Here is a 27,827-nt window from a genome sequence, read left to right on the forward strand (position 1 = left end):
GGTGATCCTTTTTGCAAGGGAAAGATCCCTCTGTGTACTTCCTGCACCGTCATTTTTTCTGGCTCTCATGGGCTGCCCAAAATTCAGTGCTCTAACAGCAGGACACCAGCTCTCTAGCTAAAACACACTATTTCATGGGCAGAATTTGTAAGTTAAAACCAAACTTTTCCAAAGAAAACTAGGATCTCTGAATTGTCCTGGGAGAGGAGTCCGTACACCTTCCTTTCTTGCTCTGCTATTTGCCTGTAGACCATCTTGTCCATCAATCAGTGGTGCTTATCATAGTCTCTCTGACAGGTCTGATGTGTCTCCATAAATGTTTTAATCTGGTTTACTTTATCACTTGGTATTGACATCCTGGGATGCTTCTGGCACACACAGAAACCAAGGAATGTCATGCTTGTGCCACTTGTTCACACATAGCTGGGCTGAGCTGAAGAGGATTCGTCTTACCATTTGCCTAAAGCACTTGATCAATGAAGCTTCTGCAGAGTGTAATGATCATCACATGAGAACAGTCCTTGACCAAGAGTGAAGTGTTTTTATTCTTCATTTAGCTGCTGCTTAGAAGATTAGGGTTTTATCTTCAGCCTATGATTGCTTCATTGACATCAGCAAAGAAAAGTCTGTGCACACTATCTAGTATGTCTGCGTGGTACTGAGCTCTGTAAGCATTTGCTTTGTGCTTGAAGACCAAGATTCATGTTACTGCTTAAAAAAATCCTTAGTTAATCATTCAGAGGGAAAAGCTTCTAGTAAAAGGACCCATGCCAGAATAAAGGATTTGAGAGGCAAAAGGCTGAAATTGATGTCCCCATAGTGGAAAGGCAAGATCTAATATTTGTCTTCATATCAAGCAATTATCTCCACTGTCCACATCTCCATTCCAGTGTTAAGGAAGCTGAAATGAAATCAGTGCACCCCTGAAAAAGTTTTTGTTGCATTAGCTGACATCTTCACAGTGGAAGCATTTCACTGGAAAATCTTTATCTAACCCTCTGCTCAACTTCTTGGCATGCTCCTTGTTTACCAAGTCTTTTGATACTATTCAGCTGAAGCTCAAGGTGGATTCCATGCCCTCCTAGGAATTCCAGCTATGGCCCTACTAGATTGTGTCTTGTGTAGTGGGGAGTGAACCAGGCTCTGAGTGACTAAACTAGAGACAGGTACACGTGAAGCACTATGGTGGCCTCTGGAGCACGTTCTCCCCCAAGCTGCACCTTCCAGACGTGGCTTTCCTCCCTGGCCTGTGCTGTGCAGCCATGAGATGCCTCTCTGTGGGCACTACCCATGGCCACAGAGGCTGCAGCTTGGGAGAAGTGTTGGGTTTGGAAGCTGAAAACCCTCTGCGGGCCGTGGTGGACCCGCTCCACCTGTCCCTAGCGCCTGGTGTATCTTCCGTTTGTTGTCAGCGCTCGTTAAGACTGAGGGCATCTCCCTTGCTCTCTGCCTTCTCCATGTCTCTGATTTCACTGGAACAGAGTCAAAGGGAGAGGACTCCACACAGGGTCTGGAACGGATCAGCAGGTCAGCTGGGAATGCCTGTCAGTTAGTCAGCGTGCTCCCTCCCTTCTCCCTGGCTTTCTTTGAGGTTTGTAGCTCTTCTGCTTTCTTGTTGCTATTGCCACCCTCCCCTCGCTCCCCCTGCCACACACCAAGCACCCAGACCTTTCCTGAGCACTTTACTTAATCCCCAGGATTCTTTATATAGGAATTAATCTTCTCGGCACAGTGGGAGAGCTCGGAGGGAGGGGGTACATTTATCTCTCCTGCTGAGGTCTAGAGTTGCATTGCTGTGATTATTGGTGGGAACAGTGTGCATGTGTCTGGGGATCTCTGTTTAGCTTCTTCGTTTCTTAAACGGCACAGGGGCAGCAGCAGCAGCAAGGCAAGTTGGCAGCTTTGCTTTCTAGCTGCATTGTGTTTGCTGCTAGAAAAGAGGGAGTGTCAGTGGGGAGCAGCATGGCAGAACAAGAAGCCAGTGGCTTGCAAGTCCTTCTCTCCACCCTCCAGGTAAGAACGGCTTGAACTAATGAGAGAGGCGCTTGGGCTTGTTTTCCTCTTTAACTCGCCAGCAGCGACTCGTTGGGCTGTGCTTGCTCGTCCGAGCTCCCTGCTGGCTCGCCTCTAAAAGCATCAGCGGGCAGGAGTCCTGACCTGCACCTCCCACCCTAAAAAAGCCTTTATGAAACGAAGTTTCACTATTCGGAGACGGAGGCTGGCAATTGCTGCTATACATCGCCGACGGAGCCCGCTCTGAGGGCAGAGCCTCGGCTCCCTGGACGTCGCTGGGTCGAGCGGGGGAGCGCGGGAGGTGTGGAACCGGCCGCGGAGCAATGAATGGGAGCCGCCAGCGCTGTCAGTCTGCGAGCTAGGCGAGCCCCAGCCGCGCACGCCGCCGCTCCCAGCGCTCAGGGGGCGAGTAAACAGATCTGCCTGAAGCAGCAAGTGCCTCCCCGTCAAATTGTCTTCACCAGGACCTTTAAGCACTCACGGAGAAGTGACAGTAACTCTTGAGGCTGAGATCAGTGAGGTGCTGCAGTTGGGTGTGCTCAGGCAATGCTCCCGAGGAGCTCGGGGAAGGGAAATGCCCTGGTTTGGGATCATACTTGTTGAACAAGCTTGACCACGGGACAAAAAAGAGGTGCCCCTCCTATGGTGATACCCTCTATTCTATTTTCTCCCAGCATGGAGGTACTCTTCCCAGTCTTGCCGGAGATGATGTCTAAGCTGAGGCTTGAGCCACCCTATGCAACGGGGTGTGTCTCTTGGGAGGAGGGAGCCCGTGCTTTCATGAGCCATCGTTTGATCCTGAGGAGTGGGTAGGAACTCCTTTCCCAAGACAAGAAGCAGCTTTTAGGTAGGGTGAGATGCTTAACTGTCTGTACTTCTCAGGTGCCCTCAGCCCCTGTGTGCAGCTGTGCTGATGTGGGTCAGAGCCCCAAGGGGATGGGAGTTTCACCTTTGAGGCAGCAGCATCCTCTGACTGCTACATGTGTTGTCAAAGCTTCACACACTAAAGCAGCAGCAAATGAGGGGTAGGTTGTGTGAAACACGCTTAATCTCCTGGATCAGCCCAAGGATTCTTGTCTCCTAGCCCTGCATCACAGAAGGATTCTGTGAGCATCTGCAGGTGTATAGAGAAGGTTATAAAGCCCCATGATACACAAACGACTTCAAAACAGTAGTTTTGGTGCTGATCAGCCTTGACATTTTAACAGCAGTTTAGATAACTCTCAACAACTTTCTTCTGTCATTGGCAAACCCTGGTTTGCCCTCTGTGGCACCCTGTTGCAGGGAGTTCTGCAGGTAAACTGGCACACTGAAGGACATTTTCCTACTGGCTTCCCCTCCACCCCCATTGTAACTTGCTTGGCCTATGTTCTTACAGCTTGTTTTAGACATGTTTTTTTACTAGGTCATGTTTTAGTTGTATTGAAGTTCTAGTCCTCTTCCTGTTACTTTGGATAATTGAGAGCCGAGTGTACATCTCCTGGGTTTTGGTTCTCTTTTTTCCCCTCCTTATGCTCTCTAACATTAACACTCTTGGTGCTCTCTGCAAAATTTGGGAATAGAACTGAACAAGGAGTAAATTGGAAGCTGTAGCTTAAAACCACATATGCAATTCATTGGCAAAGCTACTTGGAGAGCTAGATTAGAAACAGTTAGGAACACTGCAGGTGAAAGCAGGTGGTGGTACTGGTAAAACTGTGAGGTAAAACAGCATTCATCCCCAGGATTACAAAATGGAGCCTCGGTACAAAACCTTTCTTTCCAAAGTTTCTGTATTCACTTGGAGGAGAGCAAAAGGCTTTCTTGTATTATCTTCAGCTAGGTGCAGAGGTTTGAGTGCTGGAGGTCAGCAAATCTGTGGTTGATGCCAATTACAATAGTGGTGTGTTCTGATTCACCTCCTGCCTCCAGCCAGCACCTCACCATCAAAATACTGTAACAAAACCCAGGTCATTAAAAACAAAAGTCATTGGACACAGCTGGAGAGCACTGGCCTGGGAAAAAATAACTTTTGTTGATGTTTGCATTTGCTGATAACCTCTCTCCACACTTTGTCATTTTCTGCACCAGCTGTCCAAAACATGGTTGCTTTGTTTTTGTGTCCTGCTGGACGGTCAGTGCTGGTTCATGTTCTTTTACTGGGCAGGAAGAATGCCTGCTGCATTACTCTGCAGGGTCTTACTGTGTGGCTTTCCATTTCTGGTAGCACACAATACTGCTTTGTGTGTAGAAAGCTTTCAGGTGAGGAATGAGGGAACATTCAGCCACCAAGCCAGTGTTTATGAACATCAGCATAAGAACATCCTTTCTCCTTCAGTCACTCACAGTGGGGTAAATTCCTGCCTTTCTTTTGAGCACAGACACAGATTACTCTAAGAGCAATTCTTCCACCAGAGACAGGGTCTGTCACCTTCAGCTGAGGATGTGACCTACTCTGTCTCTTCCTGGCATGGACTCTTACTCCTAGCCTTGCAGCCTGGCTGTGGTAAGGATGGGGTAACAAAAACAGAACACCGTGCTCTTTGTAACTGAAGTCCTGCTCTAGTCATGGAGAGAAACACATTTGGTTTCTGAGTTCCTCAAAGCTGTTTCCAAGTGTGATGAAGCATGATCCTCCAAAGACAGCTCAACCCCCTGAAAATGCAGCGTGTTGCAGATGTTCTGAAAAGTGACGAGGTGGAAAGCAAAAAAAAACCCACAAAACCCAACCAACCAAAACCCCACCTCTGCCTTTGAAGTGCAGCTGCATTTTGTCACCGAAATGTCACTGCAGGGAAGATGTGACATTTCAGATCTCTAGGTAAAAAGTGCTTCATTGCTTACAGGGTGCAGCTTCAAGAAGTGAATTCTGGATTTAAGTAAAATATTTGTCTCTCAGGTTTTGTGTCAGTATGGCAGAGCCAAGCTCACAGGAGTTTGCTGGAGTTCCTCATTCTGTTTCTAGCCTTGCTCTCTCTTCTTGACTCTTCCCTTCCAATGTGCTTCTACAATTGTCATCTTCCACCCCCCTGGCTTTGATAGCGTTGCCTCATCCTCTCTTATCTCTTACTGCATGACATGGAGGTCCTCATCTCGCATCCCGCTCTGCTCTGTCTTTCATACATGGACAGTGCACTACTTAGTAACCAGCCCAGCCTTGGTCTGCTCCTCACCCTGCTCCCTGGCCACAGCATAGAAGAATTAAACATCTGCTGCATGTGCAGCTTCCAACCAGGTAAAACAGCCTGACATTCCATTTCACAAGCAGGCTTCCTAATGCAAAATCCCAAAGAGATTTGGGATTATATTTCTTGTTTATTTTAATGCCAGGAGGAGGTATCTGGGCACTAGTTAAAACCAGCTGTTTGTTGCTAAGAACAACAATAGAAGACCAAAGCCAGCCATTGTGTCCCATACTACTAAATTCCTTGAGGCTGTTCCTACTCTTGGTTGTCCTGGCTCTGCTCTCACTCCATCTTCAAAACAATTAGCTAAATAAGAAGCAATTCAATTCTTCCCCTGCTGCTTCTCTGCTCTCTTCCTCACTTGCCTGGCCTGCCTTGGTTAGCCCTGAGCACATCTCTCTATTCCATGGCAGTGTACATCGTGTTGCCTGAGGAATCACAGATTTCCTGTTGGCTCTCAGCATGCTTTTCACATGCTTCCTGAAGCCACAGTCCCCGTTCACATAGCCTCCAAAGCTGGCAACCCCTGGAGCCGTTGGCAGATTTTTGGCTCAAACTATGTGCTACTATGTTGGACTCTACAGGTTCCCAACTGCTCTTTCCCAAGGTAAGAGGTGACAATCTTAGGTATCAGTGGAGGATGTTGTTTGTGTAAAGGGATTCCTCTCTAATGGTGCCCAGCAGGGAACAGATACAGGATCCACTGTTTGCTAACTTGAACCTCTCTGCTCTGCTGCGCTGCCTCTTTCAAGCTGTTTTGCTGGCTGGTTGACAAGGCAGTTCTATTGTTATCCTAAAGACAAGTGGGAAGATATCTCTGCTGCTCCAGTGACAGTGAGTATAAACGTATTTTGCAAAACACTCTTGTCTCCTCTGCATCCTGGCACTTATTCTGTCAGCAGAGCTGCCGAGGCTCCTGCCTTTGAGCAAAATAAATGCAAAAATCCCAGCAAGCAGGATGCCCACTGCTTTGGCTTGGGGAATCTAGGAGCTCAGGGTCTAAATCTGTGTTTTTGGGAGGCAGCTTGGCAGGCAGGGCTTAGTGGAATTGCTTTAGAGGGAGCAAAAAAATCAATTCAAAACCAGATGGCCATTTTTATGTGGTTCATTAACTGAGTTTTTACTGAGCTTGTTGTACCTAAAGTGAGCAGCGGTGGACTTAGTGTCCTCCTATTCCTTACAGCAAATAGTCCAGCCTTGGAATGGTGAAAATAGTGCACTTAAGGCAGTGAGACATTCAGCGGCAGGGCTCAAGGGAAAACCCTTCATGGCCACACTGAGTGCTCCAGCAGCTCTTCTGTCTCTGCTGCCAAGGCTGCTTAGGCTGTGTGAGCCTGTTTTTTGCTTTAACTATGGAAGAAAAGGATTAATTCTCTGCTAATAGCCCTGCAGAGTTAGCGCAGGCCCCACTTCAGCTTTCAGGGTCATTGCCTATTCTTCCCAGCTCGGTTGTCATCTCTTGCCTGTCCAAGCAGACGCTAAAGGTAACCTACAGCTCTTTCCTATAATCCTGGGCTCACCACCACGGGGCACTGCTAAGCAAGGAAGGAGAAAGGAAGCTAACATCCATGCATTAACCCCAACTCCCTGCCACCGACCAACGATTGAAGTTTGGCGCTCTCGTGAACCAGCGCAGAGCACTAAAAGCCCTCAGAGGAAGCTGAGGCACATCTTGGACCCTTCCATCAACTAAGCTGGGACCTGAATTTCACTCTCTGTTCCTGGGCTGGCTGCAGCTGTTTCTGTGAGTGCACTGCCAGCTCCTCTGCTAATGCCTCCAGTTGGGCTATCCAGAATTTCCTGTGACTGCATTAATGAGAATTCAGGACCTCAGGGTGCAAAATGTACCCAGAGACTGATCGGAGTGGCAGCAGCTACAGCTGGGCTGAGCAAAAATCTGTGTGGCACTGAGTCTCAGCAAAACCTTCTCTGTTGAGCAAGCAAAGTGGGCTTCAGCCCGTTTCCTGTTGTCCCTTTTTCTTGCCTAGGGTGTCTTCTGCTTTGAGACAAATGAGGCATTGTCAGGAATGTTCCTGGAGATCCTTTTATCCTTTCCTGCAGAAGTGCAGATGTGACAGGATAGGCACGTTGTTAAATGAATGCATGTCTGGAGAAATGGATTATAGCACACTGCATTTGAGTTAATCATGTGTAAAATGGCTAATAAGCCCACCATGCCTCACATCAGTGTTTGAGAAAGCAGGCAAACACTAGGAGGGGGGGGGAAATCCCCAACAAACCAACCAAAAAAACCAGAACCTGAAGTTGTGGTGACAGCACAGTAAAAAATAAAAATATAAATTGAAGACTAAATTAATAATTTCTTTTCAGTGCAGGTCTTGGATTCTGCACAATAAATAATGCACAGAAGCACATGATAAATGATGAAGACAAAAAGCTCTATGGAGTGATTTTCCAGACAGCAGGCACTGTTCATCCTGAAGCAGAGCTTTTGTGAAATAGAACAAGTTGTCATGAAATTTCCAAGTGCAGTTACTTCAGGGGGGCAAACAGAACAGCAGGCATGCTTTAAAGCTGCTGCATCTTAGCTGCTGAGGGCCTGACTTGGTCTTCAGGGCCAGGCTGTTTCACTTGGATTATTTGGATGCACTCTAGTTGCACATTATCCCATGTGAAGCAGTTTTATAGTGTGTGTTTTTGGACAAGTAGAATAGAATAGAATTAACCAAGTTGGAAAAGACCTTTAAGGTCATCCAGTCTAACCTATCAGCTAACACCATCTAATCAATTAAACCATGGCACCAAGTGCCTCATCCATTCTCTTTTTTAACACCTCCAGGGATGGTGACTCCACCACCTCCTTGGGCAGAACATTCCAAAGGCCAATCTCTCTTTCTGGGAAGAATTTCTTCTCAACATTCAGCCTAAACCTCCCCTGGTGCAGCTTGAGACTGTGTCCTCTTGTTCTGGTGCTGGGTGCTTGGGAGAAGAGACACAACCTTTGCAAACATCAACACCATTTCTTGACACCAGAGCAGAATGAGGCAATGAAGAGCCCATTTCTAAGCAGTGTTTGGGCACCTGCCCACGTGGATGGCCACTACCACATGGATATTGGCCAGCAACAAGCTGGGCACCACCTGCAAGTCTTTGGGCTGGTGCTGGTATGCTCCTGGGCTGGGCATTTTCCAGGATCAGAAGGAAAAGGGTTGGAGGAATGGCTAAAGACTGTGTTTGGAGGGCACCATGTGTGTGGTCCTGTGGATTAATACCTCCCCACTTCTCTGCCTGCCTCCTCATTCCTCACCACCTCGTTTCGAATCACTTGGAAACAGGACACTCAAGAAGGCAGACTGGTTGAAGTCCAATGGCTTTGAGCAGCCTGCTCCAGGGCAGCCCCAGGCAGGGACAGATGTTACTCACTGTGACAGTGTCCTGGTTGAGGTACCCAGAGAGGTTTTCTGTCCCATAGTGGGTGGCAAACTCGGTGCCATTCTCCACATAGGTGCTGGATTTAGAGCCATCATACTTGTGGTGCAGCGCTGCAGCCAGGGAAGGGGACACAGAGGGACACACATCATTAGGGCTCCCCAAGACCCAACTCCACACCAGCCACCAAGCAGACACTCAGCCACGTGAAGATGGGTCTGGACCCAGCGTTTGCCAAGCCTGAACTGCTCAGCAAAGCATTTCCAACGCCTGGGGGATTAGGTGGGCAGATCCCATTTGGCTGTTAGACATCAATACAACTAAATCTGCAAATTTAGTGATATAAGACATCAATATTTTTATGTCAAGGGAAAAATTCTTCTTTCTCCTTTTCTCAGGCTTCAGTAATTTCCCTCTGTGAGATATATGAAGAGATGTTTTCACACAGGCAGGTGTTTGCTTGAATAGCTCTTGCTTGTGTTGCTTTGTGTAACACAATCTTGTTTTCAGCATATTATGCTGCATTTTCCTGTGGTGGCTCAGAGGTCTTTGCAGCACATTTTTCTGCTTGATGCTTGAGTCCAGACCTCTTGGCTTTTATGTATAATGGGGGGGAAAAAAAAAAGTGTCTTTGGTGGAGAATATATTCATGGGCATCTTTGAATTAAAGGTTATTGTTATTAAAGTTATGTAGCAAAAAGAGAAGGGGGCGGAAAAAAAAGTTACTGGCATTAAAATATGTGCTTGCTGATAACAGTTAACTTCAGAATTGTCTGTTGATACCAGCAGAGCTTTTACTGATGTCTATTAGCAGGGAGAAAACCATTTCATAAATGTACTAGGAATTTAAGACATGGGAAGGGATTTTGTGTCACTTGGCCTGGGATAGCAGGGTTGAAAAATTGCCTCTGGGGTTGTTGCTATCATAGGGATGCTGCCTTTGTGTGTGACCATTGCTGTTTGTGCCAGCACAGGTGACACAACAAGTATCATCACTACTCTTGTGATGAACTCTGGGGAGGATTTATGCTTTTGGAAGAGCAGGTAAAAGCACCTGCCTCCACAGGGCTCCAGGAGGGGTCAGTGGGAAGAGCAGAAGTAGGGCAGTGTTGGTTAGTAGCTCCTGATGGAATGAGCCATGACTCTGGGAGAGGTGGCCACCTTCTGTGCATGCTGGGGTTGGTGTAAGCACACCTGAGGCTTTCACATGTCTTTGAAAATCCTAAGTGCACAGCCATACCATGTGCCCACATCTGTCATTGGGCTCTGTCAGACTCCAGCCTCGTGACTATGTTATTCTCACCAGACCAGGATAGAAAATAATTCCCTCTTGCCTTTCCCTGTTCTTTTAATAAGCACTTGCCTCACAGACAGTCTATTTGCACCTGTTTGCCCACAAGCCTCAATGGGCCATAGGATAGAAGAGCTGATCCATCAGCCTGGGCCATTCTGCATGTTGCTCATCTCCACAGGAATGGATGAGGATCTGTGATTCTTGGGCAAAGCAGGCTGAGTTTGGTCTCCAGGGGATTGTGAAGCCAGAATATCAAGGGAGGTGATTCTCCCCCCTTTATTCCACTCTGGTGAGGCCCACCTGGAGCCCCTATTACAGGAAGGATCTGGAGGTGCTGGAAGGTGACCAGAGAAGGGCCACAAGGATGATTACAGGGCTGGAGCTGCTTTGCTATGAGGACAGACTGAGGGAGTTGGGGCTGTTCAGTCTGGAGAAGAGAAGGCTCTGAGGAGACCTTATTGTGACCTTCCAGTATCTGAAGGGGGCTACAAGAAAGCTGGGGAGGGAATTTTGAGGGTGTCAGGGAGTGATAGGATTGGAGGGAATGGAAAAAAAACCACACCTAGAAATGGGTAGATTCAGACTGGATGTGAGGAAGAAGCTCTTCCCCATGAGGGTGGTGAGACACTGGCACAGGTTGCCCAGGGAGGTGGTGGAAGCCTCATCCCTGGAGGTTTTTAAGGCCAGGCTGGATGTGGCTCTCAGCAACCTGCTGTAGTGTGAGGAGTCTCTGTCCATGGCAGGGGGGTTGGAATTGGATGATCCTTGAGGTCCCTTCCAACCCTGACAATTCTGTAATTCTCTAATGCGACTGGAAATTTGCTTGACCTGCTTCTTGAAAGGGAGCTGCAACCATCCTCATGGACAACAGGAACAGTGCAAAGTAATCTTATGAGACAGCCTCAGTTTTCCCTATTGCCAAACCTGCTGCAGAAGGTGAGGAGTGTTGGGGGGAGGAAGCCATAAGGTTTATTCTTGTACAACTGAATTGCCCAGCTGAGGTGCTGTGCTGGTAGGTCATCGGTGCTTGCAACCCTGAAAGCTGTGTGTGTGCCAAAGAAAGCACTGTTGTGCTGCTGGTTTAGAAGAGGCAGGTTAATTCCAGGCAAGTTCAATTAAAAATTGCATTGAACATGATCATGGGTCCAAACCACCCTCCAATATTTGTAGGTGTTTCCTGTTCTAATAATAACAAACCCAATGATTTAAAAATCTGCCTTTTCCAACCCCCCATTGCTTCACCTTTGTGAGAAGCTGACACAAACACAGTCTGGAGACATGCTTTGGGTGAAGACTCAAATCTCCAAGAAGTGGATAATCTTTTGCCTTTTCATATAGGGAAAGCAATTTATCTTAGTACAGATTTGGGAAGAAAAGTCTGATATGATGAAGGTGGCCCCTTAAAATAAGAGAAACCTGCTCACTCTCTTCCATAGGTCAGTGGAGAGCCATTCATACCCATGACATAGTAAGTCCTTTGATCTCTGGTGTTGTTATGCCCTCTGTTTTACTGAGTAGAGACCCACCCTCTGCAGAAACCAGTGCTTCAGAAATCAAGACTTTGTCATTGATTTCATAAGATGTCTTCCAAAGAGAGCAAAGATAACACTGGCCAGAGGCACCTACTAAGCTATAAAAAGCAAAGAGAATTAATGTTTTAGACTGGCCATCGATGGATAGAATAACATCTACTTGACAAGAGATTCCATGGCCAAAGCTCAGTTCCCTTTAGGGGGTTTAGAGGGCAAAGCTGTTGTTTTCTTTCTTTCTTTTCCCCCCCTTCTCCTCATTGTCTGTTCTCCTGGAAGAACAGAAGCATCTATTTTCAAAAGATGCTGTAGGCTGAGGTGGAATTAATGAGAACAGCAAAACTTTCATGATGATTCTTATTAGAAACTGAGTAATTTTCTGACACAGAAGTCCTGTGGGGGAAATAACTGCTCTATCAAAGACATCTTGGCTTCCCCCCTCCACCACCCCCCCCAACCCCCTTTCAACAAGGGATGCTTTGAAACCGAAACAGGCATTTTCCGACACTGCAAACACGGAAGCTCCACAGCATTGTGTTTTACTGTGATCAACTTCTGTGAAGCCTTTTATGCACATTAATTTTTGGTGTAATTTACAGGCAGAGGCTTCCCACTGGGCCCAGTGGGAATTTGATCCTTGTAGTATACAGAGCCAGACTCCTCTCCCCTGGGCCCACCTGCTCCACTGCACTCTCTGCTACCTATTCCCTTCCTTTCAAACGAGGGAATGGTGGTGTGTTGATGACTAAAGCAGGAGTTCCTGGGCTTTATTCAGGACTGTTATAGATTCCATCAAAATTCTTTAATGTCTGTGCCTCCAGATTTCTCCATGTGCTCAGTAAATGGAGATAAAACTCATCTGTCAAGCTAGGGCAAAGGCAGTCTCAATTCACACAGCTTCCCAAAGCAAGGGGTGGTAAAACTCGCTCTATGAGCAATCTACACTCACACAGCCTGAGTGAAATCAGTGCAATGCTTGTTGTCCTCTGCCATCCTCTGGTGTTTTGGGTGGGTTTTTTTGTGGAATACCTCCTGAAAGGCCAAAGCAGCTGATTTACAGTGAAGTTGGCTCTCCATTTTATTCAGGGCTAACCTGGCAAGCAGGGGTTTGACAGGGAGAATAAGAGATCCTTCCATAAGCGGTTTGCTTGGCATGGTGAATGCCCACCTGTCTGCACTGCAAAGGAAGGGAGGAGGGAGGATGGTGCACCTGACCTTTCCCTACGATTAAAATTCTGATCTGATGAAGTCAGAGGGACAAACTGAACTGCCTCTCTCAACCTTCAGTTTTTCCAGGAATAAATCAGTGCCATTCACATGGAGGCAGTCTCTGGGGAGGCTAGAGGAAAGCAGCACTGCTACCCTGATTTATCTGGCCTCCTCTTTGGGAAAATCTTCTGTGTTTGAGTGGCTTTTTGCCCCATGCTGAAGTTCTTCAAGTTGGGGGGAGAGCTGGAGGTGACAAATGAGAAAGCAAATATGTGTCTGACTGTGTTTTTCTTTGACAATCTCTCTTCCAATAGGGCTAAGGGCATTTGATCTCCCCACAATGCACAGGGATTTCAAAGGGACAGCTGGAAGCAGAGATGCATTAAAATGATTTGCTCTCTCAGGAAAAAAAAAACCCCATGCTTATTAGCAGTTTGTTCCAAAAGTTTCCAGAGCAGCAGCTGTACCTCACTGCCTGCAAACTCAGGAGGGTTTTGCCTAATAGGTGATCATCTGAGTGGCTGGATGATCAAACAGTTGGAAATCTTCCTAGCTGAGTTCTCCAGCTACATCCTTGCAAAACCTTATTACACCAGTAAGTCTCTTTGAGAAGACACTTAAATAAAAAGGGACCTAATAAGTTTGTGGTAGTTTCTCCAGGCTGGCAGCAGATAGAGGTAGACTGACACAGAATGGTCTCTAGTAGGTATCCACTGAAGAATTCATCTTTCTTCCAGAGGCTGGTCCACTGTGGCACCAAGACTGCATTTGCTCATGTCTCAGTGAGATATGAATGGACCTCTAGAGAGAGCAGAGGTCCCTTTCCAGTGCTGTGCCAGCAGCAGAGGAGCACATGGCTCCTGCCTGATGCCCTCTCTTTTCCCAAGACTCGTATGCCGGCACATGCTGAGCCTGTTGCCTGTGACAGCGTCTTGGGAAGGACAGCCCTTTGAGTTTGCTTTGGTGAATCCTACAGGAGATCTCAGTGGAGTGAAGCTAAGCAGTGTGTAGAGGGTGGCACATGAGGGGACACCATGCTCCTTGGGTGAGGATGTCCTGGATCAATGCTGTCCCTCAGACACTGGAGGGCACAGCAAGTGTCCAAGCTTGCTCTGCTACAGAAGCACCACAGTTTGGCTGCTCAGAGAAGGGTATCAGCAGGAGCAAGAACACCCATTCATCTCTCACTTGCAATGCTCCTGATCTACATTAGCCTGGATCTCAGCTCAGAAGCTTCTGAGAGGACAGTGAGCTCATTTTTTCAAATTTAGCTCCTGTCACATTTTCTTGGAGGAAAAAAAAGCTGCAGTGGGCTCATTTACTGAGTTAATAAAATGCCTTTTAGCTTGACTGACCAGCACTTAGTTTGCAAGTGCTTCTGAGCTTCTGAATCGAAATAACAAGGGCTGAATAAAGCCCCAAACATCTCTCTCTTTAATATGATAGCATTGGCTTGCTGGGTGTCTTGCACAGGGTGTAGACTAAAGGTAATAAAAAACTTTGTTACATCCAGGATGGAAAATGACAGAGCCCTGTCACACCTTTTAAAAGCTTGGCAGCCTTCTCCGAGGACTGAGGGCTTTGCTTTGAAGAGATTGCTGTTTAAATCTAGACAGATGGGTCCCAGCAATGCAGTTAAACAGATATTCTGCTTTACATTAGAAGTAATAATACTTAGAATCATTAATAATCTTGAAACAGTGTTTGCTATTCATTGTGGCTGCCGGCTTTTGTTTGTTGTTTGATTTTTCACTGAGGCTGGATGGTAAAAATAGGTTCATCATTTTCACTTTCAGGTTCTATCTCTCAAGAAAATAAGCTGTGACTAACAATAGTTATTAGTGTTTTTTTTTCTCCACTACCCATACCTCAATCATCATTATTAAGTATTGACTGATTAAGGGCATTTTCATTGCTACTCTAGAAAGCATTTGTGAAGGTGGGGTAGAGTGGCACATAAGGACATTTGTCCTGGCAAGAGAAAGGGCTGGTGTTTTTCTAAACCAGAATATACCTTACAGTGATCCTTTTGTGCAGCCTCTCCAAGTCAACGTCAAACTGATGTGTAGCAAATGGGAGTGTTAGCAGTGGAATACAGAGAGAAGCTCAGACACAGCATTATCCTTGGCAAGTGCCAGGCCAGTCCCCCTGCGCCCTAGGGACTTTCGTGGCTTTGTCAGGCCAAGCCCAAGCAGGAATATCACAGAAAATGGCCCCAAGCTGTGGCAGGGGAGGTTTAGATTGGATATTAGGAAAAAATTCTGTACTGAAAGAGTGGTCAGGCATTGGAACAGGCTGCCCAGGGAAGTGATGGAGTCACCATCACTGAGGGTGTTCAAAAAACAAGCAGCTGTGTCACTTTGGGACATAGTCTATCTGTCAGGAAGGTGATGAGTAGATGGTTGGACTTGATGATCTTAGAGGTCTTTCCCAACCTCAATCATTCTCTGATTCTATGAAGTAGCATCTTCATTACAGCTGTTTCCACATGCACACACTCACATGGCATTCAAACCCCGTGGTTTTATTAAACAGAAAAGGTACACATGGAAGCCTTCCAAAGATCTTCCACACTTCTACTTTTAAAAATGCTATTGCTTGGAAAAAAAAACCTAACAGCTTTGTTAATTACCAAATGCACTTCTTTGAAAGACAGAGCATTCTCTGGCTTGACACCCATAAAATCTCACAAAGGAAGATAGAAGCGTGTTTCATGCCGCTCCTCCACCATCAGGGGAAAAGAGAACTGCAGCAGATGGGGGAAAAATAGATCCTTCCCTATTAAGTTTGGGTGGCAGTTGTGTTAAGTAACTGTAACTGAGTGGCATTTGAATGAAACATTAATATTTTTAAATAGTTCAGTAACACCCAAAGTAATATAAAACACAGGAATAAAGCCAAGAAACAGTAATAAACAGTAGGTGCTAAGATGCCTACAGAGACCATTGTGCAAGAATGGTTAATGCCTTACAGAAATTTATGAAGAAATTGTGAAAGCTGTGTGCTGGCATAATTTTGGCATTAAAACAAAAATAGATTGAAAAGGGGAGGGGGGAGGGGGAAAGAGAACAATGTAACATTAAACCCAGGCAAAAATCTCTTGGTGTCACAGGTAACTTATCGTGAAACAAGAGCTAAAACCTGGGAGAATCTATCTGCAGTAGAAATTACAGCAAGAACATTAGAAACGTTCAGGGGGAAGTCTAAAAGCCTTCTGCAGAGCATCACGTGTTTTGATTTATCTCAAAGTTTCCTCGTTCTCTTAACACTTCCAATTTGACAGAAGCATTTTAAGGTTATATAATAGTGTGTTTTACCACTGGTTCTGCATAATGAAGTAATCACCCTATTACAGGTGCATTAGCAAGAGAAGCAAGTGACACAAAGGAACTCTGTATCATGAGGAACTAGTGCACAAGGACAATCTTTTCTTGGAGAACGCAGAAGTTTGGCATGAAATAAAGAAAAGAAAGAGAGAGGTTAAAAAAAAAAAGAAAGAAAAGAGAAAATACATCAAGAGGGGAAAAAGAAATGAAAGTGAAAAAGAAAGGAGAAAATAAATGAAAAGGGAAAAAATGAGAGAGAGAAAAAGAAAGAAAAGAGAAACTAAATGAAAAGGGGAAAAAGATATGAGAGAGAGAAAGAAAGAAAAGAGAAAATAAAGAGGAAAAAAGAAATGAGAGGAAAAGAAAGAAAAGAAAAAATAAATGAGAGAGAAAAAGAGAAAGGAAAGAAAAAAAGGGGAAAAAGATATAAGAGAGTGAAAAATAAAAGCAAAATGAAGAGGGAAAAAGAGAGAAAAAGAAAAGATAAAATACATGAAAAGGGAAAAAGAGAAAACAAAGCAAATTACTTTGCCAGCACTCCCCAAGGTGTTGCATTTAGACATCTGGATGTGACTATGTTTTACAGTGTGGCACTATTGGTGTGCCACAGACATGTTGAGCAACCTTGCTCTGAAGTCAGCCAAGAAAGGAGCAGGTCCTGGTCAATGTGCTGCTTAATTCCCATATGGATGAATTAAGTGGAGCACCTTCCTCATCCTTGGGCACAGGGATGAAATGAAATGCTTCATAAACAGGGCTAGGACCCACTAGCCCTGGAGCTGAGTAACCCTCCTTAGGACTCCTTGCAGAGCTTAGGTCTTTTCTGCTCCATGAGCTCCTGGGAAGCTGTGAGAAGAAGGCTGATCTCAGGGAAGGAAACCTCTGAACACCCCACTCCCCAAAGCAGTGGAAGTGTGTGACTGAGAGCTAGAGTTCTCTGCAGGTAGTGTTTCTGCTTCGATCTGTTGGAACAACTCTCTGGGCTCTGCCACCAAGCTTCTTAGGTATTGACTAAGTGAATTTCCCACCACAGGGTGATATTTCCCACCACGAAAAGTGAAGGACAAAGAATCTGATCTTCTTGGTGAGGGATGCAGTGGGGCAGGTGTTAATTAGTATTTGTGAAGAAATCTGTGATCCTGTGATGAAAGGTGTTATGTTAGTGCAATTTATTGCATTAAATATAGTCAGATTCCTTGGCACAGATGATTTCCACCATGTTATTCACCAAGTTATTTTGGCTAGGGATCAGCTCATGCCAAGCTGTTACATCTCAACACCTTCAGTGTTCCGAAGACATTCAGATGGAAGTTTGGAATTTACCAGTCTCTGCTTTGAAGGAGTTTAGCCCCATAGAGCCTAGCACAGATCCTTTGAGAAGAAACCCTGACCTTCAGGGCACTGGACCAAAGCCCTGTACAAAAGCATCGTTAGAAGTTGGCTTTGAAAGACTACTTCTGCCCAGTCACCTGCATGAGCTGGCATCCACTGTGAAGGGTATGTGGTCAGCACACCCAGCAGCAGTCTGGGGTGTTATTGAAAAGGACCCTGCAGGTTATCATCCCCAGCTGCAAGCCAGGATGAGAAAAATCATACCTTCAGGTCACTGCAGGCCATGAGAAAAGCCACCCAACTGGTCACAGCAGACCAGACAGAGGGACATTTTTATGACTGCTTGCTATATTCCCTGCTATAGATCCCACAACTGCTGCTTTGGGCTGATGCATTCGAGTTTGGCTTGGGCTTGGGCATCAGGAGGAATGCAAATGGCTGGTGCTTGGGTAAATGGGGTGCCAGCCATTAGAGGGCTGCACAGGAGCCAGCAGGAAGGACTCATCTCTAAGGTTGGGAACAGGATCAAGAACTTGTTGCACCACGTGTCTTGTTCTGGGAGGCCCCTTGGCTGCCCTGTGTACAGTTTGAGGGCTATGTGATCCCACACAGCTGCGAACGCCTTTCTTGCAGGATTAAAGAGGTCATGCAGGACACTACCCAAGCCTCAGGGTCCTCTTCTCTGCGTCTTTAAATAGCCCCTCTCCTTTCTGTGTCTCCTTGGAGTTTCCTGACTTGCCCAGACCTATCTGATTCCTCAGCAGAGGAAACCCAGATTAGGCTAAAGAAATGCACTTATTGTTGAGCACAGAGCATGGTGACACCTGCAGTGGTGCTGAGGATGTTTGGATGGGTGTTTTGGGAGCAGGGGCAATGGGACCACAACTTCTTGGGACCCTTCTAATGTTGGATAGTGGTAGCACTGCAACAAGGTTCTTCTGTAATGCATGCATTTGGGCTGTAATCACTTCAGTTTGAATACTCCCTATTCTGAGGCTGCCTAGTGACATTTCAGAGATCCCTCAACCCCTTTTCCCCCCTCAGAAATAACATTCCCCCCCCCCCCCCAAAACTGCCATGTATCCAATTCTGTGGATAATAACCTTCCAAGGAGAAGAAATCATGCTTAGCTGGCTGAGTATTGAGGCTGAGGATGGGAGCACACAGAAAAGAAGCTCTCCAGGGTATTTTGCTCTCTTATTTAAGTGTGAATTTTTAGCTCCACTTAAATTAGAAAAAACAATTTACTCTGACAAGGCACAGAACATAAGGCACCAAACCTGGCTTCACAGTTATTGTAAAGCTGGATAATCAGCTGTGGGAAGAAGATATCCAGCTGGCAAGTCCACAATGCCAGTGAAGAGCGCCCAACAGTTGGGTCTGGTATGCACCTCTGCCTCACCAGCAGCAGAATGTCGGGGGTGGGGGGAGCCTCTGATTTAAGCATTAAAACAGTTATTAGCAGCCCAATAGTTTCTAGAGGTCTCAGGAGAGAGTGAGAACTAATGCTGCTCAGCTCCTACCCTAGTCTGGATTTTAGCTGGTGTTAATTTGCACCAGGATTTCTCTGCAGCAGGTTTGGAGTGCAGAGTGTGAAATCTTACTTTACACAGACAGTTAGCTTCTGACTGCTGCTATTTGTGTAAGCAAATTTATTAAGGGTAAGAGAAGAAAGAAGGATATATCCTGAACCTGTCAAACCCTGATTCCCTATTTAGAAACAGGCTATTTAGAAGCAACCAACCAACCAGCTCCTGGAACTGGACATCCTAATCCTTGGTCTCCCTAAAAAAACACAACCAACCAGGTGTGGAAGTTTGTTAGCCAGGTGCAGCTAAAGCTTCCCTTTCCAACCAGGCTGGGCTTTGTGGTGCGGGGTTTGGGGTTTGTTTTCCGAAGCAGTCAGTTATGAGGCTACCCTCCAAAGCTAATTTAATAGGAGTGTGGGTAGAAATCATGTTCTGCATTGTCTTGCAGGAATGACTTCTTTAATTTTGCATTGATTATTTTTGTGTGTGAGTGGAATAACTGCTTCATATTTCTTTCCCCAAATCAAATATTTATTAGCAAATATCGTGCCGCACAAATTAATCCTCTTGGATTTCTTTCCTCCTGGGCAACCTCCTTTCTTTTTCTTTCTTTCTTTCTTTCTTTTCTTTTTTAGCATCAATCCTTAGACTCACAGCAAACCCTCCCAGTAGTTTACATGTCTCATCTGAAGGAATACTTGCCCGTGGGCAAAAGACATGAAGGCCCAAGAGCTATATACAAGACTGAGTGTATGGGAAGTCTCCATGTGGTGGTTTCAGGCTATGCCTTTAAAATTTAGTTGCAGCTTTTGAGCAGAAAAGTAGAAAAAGATAAATCAATCATCATTGGGGGTAAAAAGGAAAACAAAAGATCATTCTAAACGAATTCATTGGATAAATGTACCATAACAATTCTCTCTCTTCTGATCTCTGCTGTTTTGCTTCACTCACGCTTTGGCTGGCCTTGGCTGAGCTGTTTGGTTAAGTCTAACCCCTGCTCTCTCTCTGCTCCTTGCCTTGCTTGGGACTGAGAGGTAAAGGGGGGCAGTGGAACAGCTTCCCTGGTCTCTGACCAGGGAGAGTTTGGTGGTGTTTGCTAATTGTAACTATCTGTATAATATTGTCAATCCTGCATGTTTTGTACACATTCATTGCACTCCATTGTAGAGTGCAGCTCTTGCTTGTAAATACAGCCTCCATTTGCTTCTGAGTTGGTCTGGCAAAGTCAGCTCTGGGAGGAAACTTCAAGCCACCACACTTCATTTTAAGCCAAGGCTAAAAGGGGAGCTGCGTGGATAGCTGCTGTTCTTCAGGTGGGGCACGAAATAATCCCACCTGTGCTGGGTCTTCAGCTCTTGCATAAAACCCCCCAGGAGACTTCCCTGACAAAACAAGATTACTGTTACTGAGGCTTAGTTGCAATTTTATAATCTTCTCTGGAGTAAATAAGAGCTTGTCTTGGCATTTTCCCAGGAGCAGGACAAGGAGGCAGAAATTCCTTCCCTGCTTAATCGTGGGTCAGCAAAATAACCCGAGCTGCCAGTCAGGAGGGTCTTGGGATCAAGCTGTTGTCCTCCAAACCCAAAGGCACCAACTAAGCACTTGTATATGGTGTATCAATGACTGTGTGCTGGGCTATATATTTTTTATTTACTCCTGGCTCTCCCTGCCTCCTGCTGTTTATCTGTGAGGAGCTTCAGCCAAGCTAACTCCAGCTCCAGAGTTTCAGGGATTAATTTCCAAAAAAAGCTCAGAGAGGAACTATCAGCTGGGGAGCTGATTAAATGCATCTGAACTCAGCCCTGTGATACTCTTGGCTGGGTGAGAAAGACAGCAGGCTTTGCTGAAGTGAGGCTAAGAATGGGGGGGCTCTGGCCAAAGAGTACAGCCACGCTTGATATTTTAAGTGACGGGTTTTGCTGCTTTAGCCTTTGTCCAGCTGCAAGCCCTGGAAAGCAGCTACAGGCTCTTGTTAATAGGTAACAATTTGGCTCTCGCTTTAAATGCTCTCAGTGAAACCCTGCAGGAGGGTGGTGGTTTTGTAATCTAAGTGGAGCCTCTGGGAACTTTGTGCTGCTCTCATAGCACCCATTCACCATGAATGCATCTTCATTAGTCTGTGAGCGCGGGGATGCTTGCATCTAACATCCCTAAGCGCTGGCAGGAAGGGAAAATATTTAGCATGAGAAATTTTGCATCCCTCCTTGCTTAGGGTTTGTTCTTGAACCATCAAACACATCTTTCAATAAAAATAACTAATGTGTTTATTTTAACCAGAGCTGGGTAAGTAATTTGCATTAAAGAAATTACTCTATTCATCTTTTTTAGATCAGGCACAGGTTGTGATTTTCTTATTTCTACTTACTGCTCACCAAAAGATTTACTGAACATTTCTTATGAATGAATTCATTGGTAATTCATCTACAGACACTTTGGTGTGAGTATTAATTTAAACAATTGCTGCTAATAGAATTCAGTGTCCCAATGTCTTTGATGACTTTGAAAATCTCAGGCTAATTAGTCAAGATCAGAGTTGTTTCAACAGGCAACAACAGCAAGACAACAGCAACTTTGGGGTTGGTTTCCTCCCCCACCACCCTGCATTGTCTTACTGTTATAAACTGGAGCTGTGTTCTTCTGCAGCATTCTGTATTACTCAGTGGTGCCACAAAAGTTTGTGGGGAATATGTTAGACTTTGTGATCACATTAGAGTTTCATCCACTGGCTCAGTAAACACACAAGTCATCCAATTCTTTCACTTGGTGTGCTGGAGGAAGGGGAGCAGTGAGGCACCAATGCAGGCAGGGGTTTGGAGTCAACATATCCACAGTAAACACTCAGGTAAAATATTTGGCAATGTCAGCCAGCTCTAATTTACACATTCTAAAGGTTGATCTTTCCTGTCCCCTCAAGTCCTTTGTTTGCCCGAGCCCCTGGATAAAGCCCATGGAAAGTCAGAGGATATCTTATGTCATCACTATTTGTGTTAATGGCTTAGGAAACCCACAATCCAATCAGTTAAAATAAACAACCCAGTGTAATAGGAGCATAAATCAATGAAGACTTCATTACTGAAACCTTAATGTGTAATCCATCCACCTACAGAGGAAAGGGATACTGGGAGGCCGCAAGACAAAACCAGAGGACAGTCTGATTTAGGCCACTCAGATATTTGAAAAGGTGCTGAGAACAGTAACTCTTCCTGGAGTCACTACATTTGCTGGATGCTTGTCATTCTTGACAAGCCTGCCCCTGACTATGAAGTCCCTTTACTAAAAAATGCCAAGACTCTCTTGGGAACAGAGCTCTGATGGTGCTTTGCTTGCTCTGGGAGACTTGAGACAGTTCAGGACGGTGGAGCAGTGACCAAAGGCATGAATTATCAAGATCAGCATATGGCCAAAACTGTCTGTGTGACCAAATCTGTCTGTGTGACCTAGGAGTAACAGGATGCAGAACTGCTCTGACCCTGCTGCAGACTTTCAGCTCTGTGTGGTCCCTTGAGCCGGTAGTAAGATGAATTTGGACCCTTCTCCAAGGTGAGGGTGGCAGTGCCTGCTGAACCCAGAATGACTGGATTTCATTAAAGCCACATATTCTGTTTTTCTTGGCTCTGAAAGGAGCAGTAATCCTACCACACTGAACCTTTCCATTTCAGCACAGTTCATAAAAGGGCTGAACTTTTATGTTCAGCGCAGAGATCTCTGCTCGTTGAGTTAATATAGTAATGAATAGACACAGCAGGCTCCTGCTCTGGGCATGGGCCAGCTCTGAGATGGGAATGAGATATGCACTTTTCCTGTGGATTTTAGCTGACAACAAAAGCAAGGTGAGTCTTTAGAGAGGCAGCAGTGCTCACAGACCCTCATCCCCTGAGTCCCTTGCTTCAGAAGTGATTCTCTGTTTGCTCCAATCTCTCATCCTCACCTGAATCCTCTTTCTTCCTTCCCCTGACCACATTTTGTTCTTTTGTCTCACTCCCCTGCTGATACTCTTGTCCCTGTTGCTCACTTATACCAGCATGGAATGTGTATTGAGCAGTTAGAGTTTGGTAGCAGTGGGGACTGACCAAAAATGGACATGATGGGAGTTCTGGTTCTCAGAGATTTGGAATTTGGTTTTGGTAATAATTGTGATGAAAAAAATAATGAAGTCTAAGAATATATGATGTTAAGGATACAGAAGTGAGGAAACACCAGCACTGATGTAGTTCCTGTGTGCAGAAGATGGCACATACAAATTGCCAAAACAGAAGGAGGTTGCAAGGGGTTGGAAGGGACCTCCAGAGATCATTGGGTCCAACCCCTCTGCCAAAGCAGGATCACCTAGGGCAGGTCGCACAGGAATGCATCCAGGTGGGTTTGGAAAGTGGCCAGAGAAGGAGACACCACAACATCTCTGCCACCCTCACCATACAGAAGTGTCTCCTCATGCTGAGGTGGAGGCTCCTGTGTTCCAGCTTGTACCTGTTATTCCTTGTCCTACCACTGGGCACCACCAAAAAGAGCCTGGCAGCTTCATCCTGACACCCACCCCTCAGATATTTTTAGATGTTGAAGGGAGCTACAAAACATCCTGTGGGAACTGTGAGATGGAGATGGAAACTTGATCCTTCAGGTTGACAAGCACCTGCTCTGACTGGGAAGATTGACCATTTTCCTGCTTCATTCCCATGTCTCACTCAATGCATAACCCTCCCCCCACCCCCAACTATAAGAAGGGAGGAGGAGGTATGATACGCAGCTCCCTAACTAGCTACACAATCCTCAGCACTATGAAAGCTCTGACTTCAGCAGGGATCCACTGGGGGGGAGGGGAAGTCAGTTTGCATTAATGGCCATTATTACAGATCTGAATTCAATTTCCCTAATATTCTTTCTAGAGTTTCTTTTTTTTTGCTAGGTGTTACTCCTCAGTTCCTTATCCTAAATATTCAGCTGCATGATGTGAAACATATCAGAGAATGGTTGAATAAATTTGGCTGGTAAAATGATCTCATCTATCCAGAATACAAACAAGCAGGCAAAGTTTCTGAAGCAGTTCAACATTCTGCAATAGAGGAGCCATATATTTGTAAGATACTATCCCATTCTAATAATTTAATGGCAGGTAAAGTGGTTCTGTTAAGAGCTTCTGTGATCCTGAGGAGCTTCAGGAGCAAGGAAACTTGTGCTTGCTTGTGTTATAGCTGTCTAAAAAATTAAGAAATCTAGACATTAACCCAGTTCCCTCCTACAGGAGCACAGACTGGTGAATAATTCTTTGGTCTCAGCAGTGAAATCTGGTTGTGGGAAGATTAAAGAAGGGGTCTAGCATACCACAGAGACGGATGGTAGACACTATGTGCTTCCTTCTCAAGCACAGTTTGTCTTACTTCATCCAATGCAAAACTTAAAGTGAATGTGAAGCAGAATGTGTCAGGTTAAAGCGTGGTGACTAAACCCAGGTTTAGGGCAGGTTTCTGTACACCAAATTCCAGGCTTCCATGTGGTTGTAGATGCAAAGTTGCAAAAGCCTGCAAGAAGGCTGCAGAGGGACTATTTCCAAAGGTCTGTAGAGAGAGGATGAGGGGCAAAGACTTCGAACTAGAGAAGAGCAGATTTAGAATGGGTGTGAGGAGGAAGCTCTTTACCATGAGGGTGGTGGAACACCAGAACAGGTTGCCCAGGGAGGTAGTTGAGGCCCCATCCTTGGACACAATCAAGGTCAGGCTTGACAGGGCTCTGAGCAACCTGATCTAGTGGATGATGTCCCTGCTCTCTTCAGGGGGTTTGGACTAGATGACCTTTAGAGGTCCTTTCCAACCCAAACTGTTCTATGACTCTGTGAAAGACAGAGGAATTTTCTTGTAAATGAGATGACTATAATTTAAAGCTATTCTTCTATGACTGCCAGTAATAAGGGGTGCTGTCATGGAAAACCATTGCACAGTTACCATTTCAGTGTGACAGAAAATGTCCTCATCTTTGAGGTAGCCAGACAACCCCAAAAGAGAGAGATGTAATTTAGAATTGAGATGTAAAATCTGCAGAGATGCTACTGTCTGTTAAATATTGTATGGTATGATGAGGATGTCTGTCAGAGGCTTTAAAAAATATATTAGCAATATGGTTCCACATATTCACTGGCCAGATGGCACCAAAGGTACTCAGTGTCCAAACAAGGATTTCAGTGCCTCTGGGCCACATGATGGACTGCAGCTCTGTGTGGCATGAAGTTCATTGTTCTAAACTGAGCCCGAAATTTGGTGTGTTTCCATTTCAGAGCTCCTGTGACAAGGATGTCATCCTGAATATTCTTGGTGTCCTCACTGACTTGCTCTCTCTGGGTAAGGAAACAAAGCCCTGGGGCAATGCATGGGAGCTGGGGTCAGGTAGGGAGTCCTCAAGTAGGCTGGGGAATTCATACCTTCCTAAACTTGACTAGGTGTTTGCAGGGTGAGCAATAACATGGCCTGTGTCTGTAGATCAACTGCCCTTCTCCCTGTGTTTGGAAAATGGAGCTTGCCCAGTAAGTTAAAGAAAAAATAAAGAAAAAGGGAGGGAAAAGACAAGAGAGAGGAAAAAAAAAGCCATCTCCTTTTTTTTCCTTGTTTAAAAGATGCCTCTGAATTTCAAAGCATTTCATAATCTCTGGCAGGCAAGCAGAATGCCTCCTGCATTCCCAACTCCTTGAGGCCCTGCCACGGACATCACCTATCCAGCTGGGCTTCTCTTTTGAAGCACTGCATTGCCATTCCTCAGCTAGATGAAGGATTGACAACCTGGAGGACAGGAGGTACTGTAAGCCCTCCAGGAACTGAACATGTGGCTTTCTCCAGCCACGGAGCCTGAAGTCGCTGCTGAAGTTGCCCACAGATCAATATTTGTTGACACAGCAGGGCTCCCATGATTAGAATGTGGTTTCTTTGGAGACCTAGATTTGTTTCAAAGCTGTCTCTGAAGCTTCCCTAGGATTCCTTCTCATTTGGCAGAAGCCCATTGCTTATTTATTTTCCAGTATCTAAGAAAAGATCACTAAGCCTTCTGCTCCTTTGAAACCTGTTGATGTCTCTGCTTCTTCCTCTCTACCACATTTCAATGCACAACTAAAACCTCCTGCAGTATGTGGGTTGGTGAAGATAATGACTGCTGGAGGAAGAGGCAGCAGAGAGCATAGTTTCACATTGCAGCCAATAGCCATATCTCCAGGCCACCTGAAATCCAAGATGAGTTCTGCAAATGTCTTGGGGTTTATAGCAATACAACACCACTGCAAGGCCATGGGAGCTTGATGTACTCCATGCAGGGTGAGGGTCTGTGGTAGCTGTGGCTCAGAGAGGGATCACAGAATCACAGAAACATTCAGGTTGGAAGAGACCCTTGGGATCACCAAGTCCAACCCAGAACCCTACTCTCCAAGGCTCACCCCTAAACCATATCCCCAAGCACCACATCCAAACCACCTTAAACACATCCAGGGTTGGTGACTCAACCACCTCCCTGGACAGCACATTCCAATGCCTGACTGCTCTTGCTGGGAAAAAATGTTTCCTAATGTCCAGTCTAAACCTACCCAGCCGTAGCTTGAGGCCATTCCCTCTTGTTCTATCATGAATAGACCAGCACCAGCCTCTCTACACTGTCCTTTCAGGTAGTTGTAGAGAGCAATGAGGTCTCCCCTCAGCCTCCTCTTTTCCAAACTAAATAGCTCCAGATCCTTCCATCCGTCTTCATGTTCTGAGCAGAGTCTCTCCTCCCTTTCCCAGGGACTGGCCGGAGGATCCAGTATGTGATCAGCAAAGGGGGCAGCGAGGCTCTGCTGCAGGCTCTCACCATTGCTGCCCAGGCCAAGCCCCCTGACCACAGCACCCTGCTGCCCCTGCTTCGGCTGCTGGCCAGGGTTGGCCAACGAGGTACTGCTCAGTGTGTGTGGGAAATTCCTGGGTTGGGAGAGTCAAAACTAACAGGAAGCCCCAGCAATAATCAGCCCAGGGATGTGCCTGAGAGTTTCTGTGTGGAGTGTGTTCATGTTTGTGGTTTGGCCAGATGGAGATTCTGCAGCAAGGCAGGGAAGGTGTGCAAGCACTTAGAGCTACTTCTGAAACAGGTTTCATCCTTGCACTTGGCCTTCTTGAAGTTCACACACGCTCACTTCTTGTCTTTGTTCAGGTCCCTTTGGAAGACATCCCATCCCTCAGGTGTCAGCTGCACCACTCAGCTTGGTGTCACCTGCAAACTTGCTGAGAGTGCCCTTGATGCCACTGTTCATGCCATTGATGAGGACACTAAATGGCAGTGATCCAGTATGGAGCCCTGAGGGACAGCACTTATCACTCCATGTTGACATCAAGTCCTGGATCAGGGCAATCCCCAGTTACCAATACAGGCTTAGGGATAAAGTGATTGAGAGCAACCCTATGGAGAAGGTCTCAGGGGTACTGGTAGATTAAAAGCTGGACATGAGCAGGCAATAAGAGTCTGCAACCCAAGAGGCCAACCATATCCTGGGCTGAATCCAAAGCAGCATGACAGGCAGGTCAAGGGAGGTGATTCTGCTTCCCTGCACCATTCCAGTGAGACCTCACCTGCAGTGCTGTGTCTAGCTCTGGAGTCCTCAGGAGAAGAAAGGCAGGGACCTGTTAGAGCTGGTTCAGAGAAGGGTCACAAAAATGACTGAAGAACTGGAACACCTCTCCTATGACAAGACTTGAGTTGTTCAGCCTTGAGAAGAGAAGGTTCTTGGCAGACCTTACTGAGGTCTTTCAGTACTTAGAAGTGACAGTAAAGATGGGGACGATCTTTTTAGACGCGTCAGGACAGGGGGTGACGATTTTAAACTGAAAGAGGGGAGATTTAGGCTAGATAGAAGGTAGAAATTGTTCACAATGAGGGTAGTGAAACACTGGCACAGGTTTCCCAGAGCAGTGGTAGATGCCCCAGCCCTGAACACATTCCAGGTGAGGCTGGATGGGGCTCTGAGCAACCTGATCTAGCTAAAGATGTCCCAGCTCCCTTCAGAGGGATTGGAAAAGGTGACCTTTAAAGATTCCTTCCAAACT

At 45.9% G+C, this 27,827-nt stretch overlaps 1 protein-coding gene across 1 annotated transcript in view; it reads left to right on the plus strand.

Moving 5' to 3' along the window:
• The first annotated feature begins 1,835 nt into the window (after window positions 1-1,835).
• The window catches only part of AGBL1 (AGBL carboxypeptidase 1), a 325,674-nt gene continuing 299,682 nt past the window's right edge, over window positions 1,836-27,827 (plus strand). The window contains exons 1-3 of the mRNA XM_054169235.1: window positions 1,836-2,013; window positions 25,052-25,115; window positions 26,535-26,681. Coding sequence (XP_054025210.1) covers window positions 1,963-2,013; window positions 25,052-25,115; window positions 26,535-26,681 — 262 coding nt within the window. The 5' untranslated portion in view covers window positions 1,836-1,962. The remainder of the gene's footprint in view (window positions 2,014-25,051; window positions 25,116-26,534; window positions 26,682-27,827) is intronic.

Source organism: Dryobates pubescens, chromosome 17, assembly GCF_014839835.1.
Source record: "Dryobates pubescens isolate bDryPub1 chromosome 17, bDryPub1.pri, whole genome shotgun sequence".
NCBI lineage: Eukaryota > Metazoa > Chordata > Aves > Piciformes > Picidae > Dryobates > Dryobates pubescens.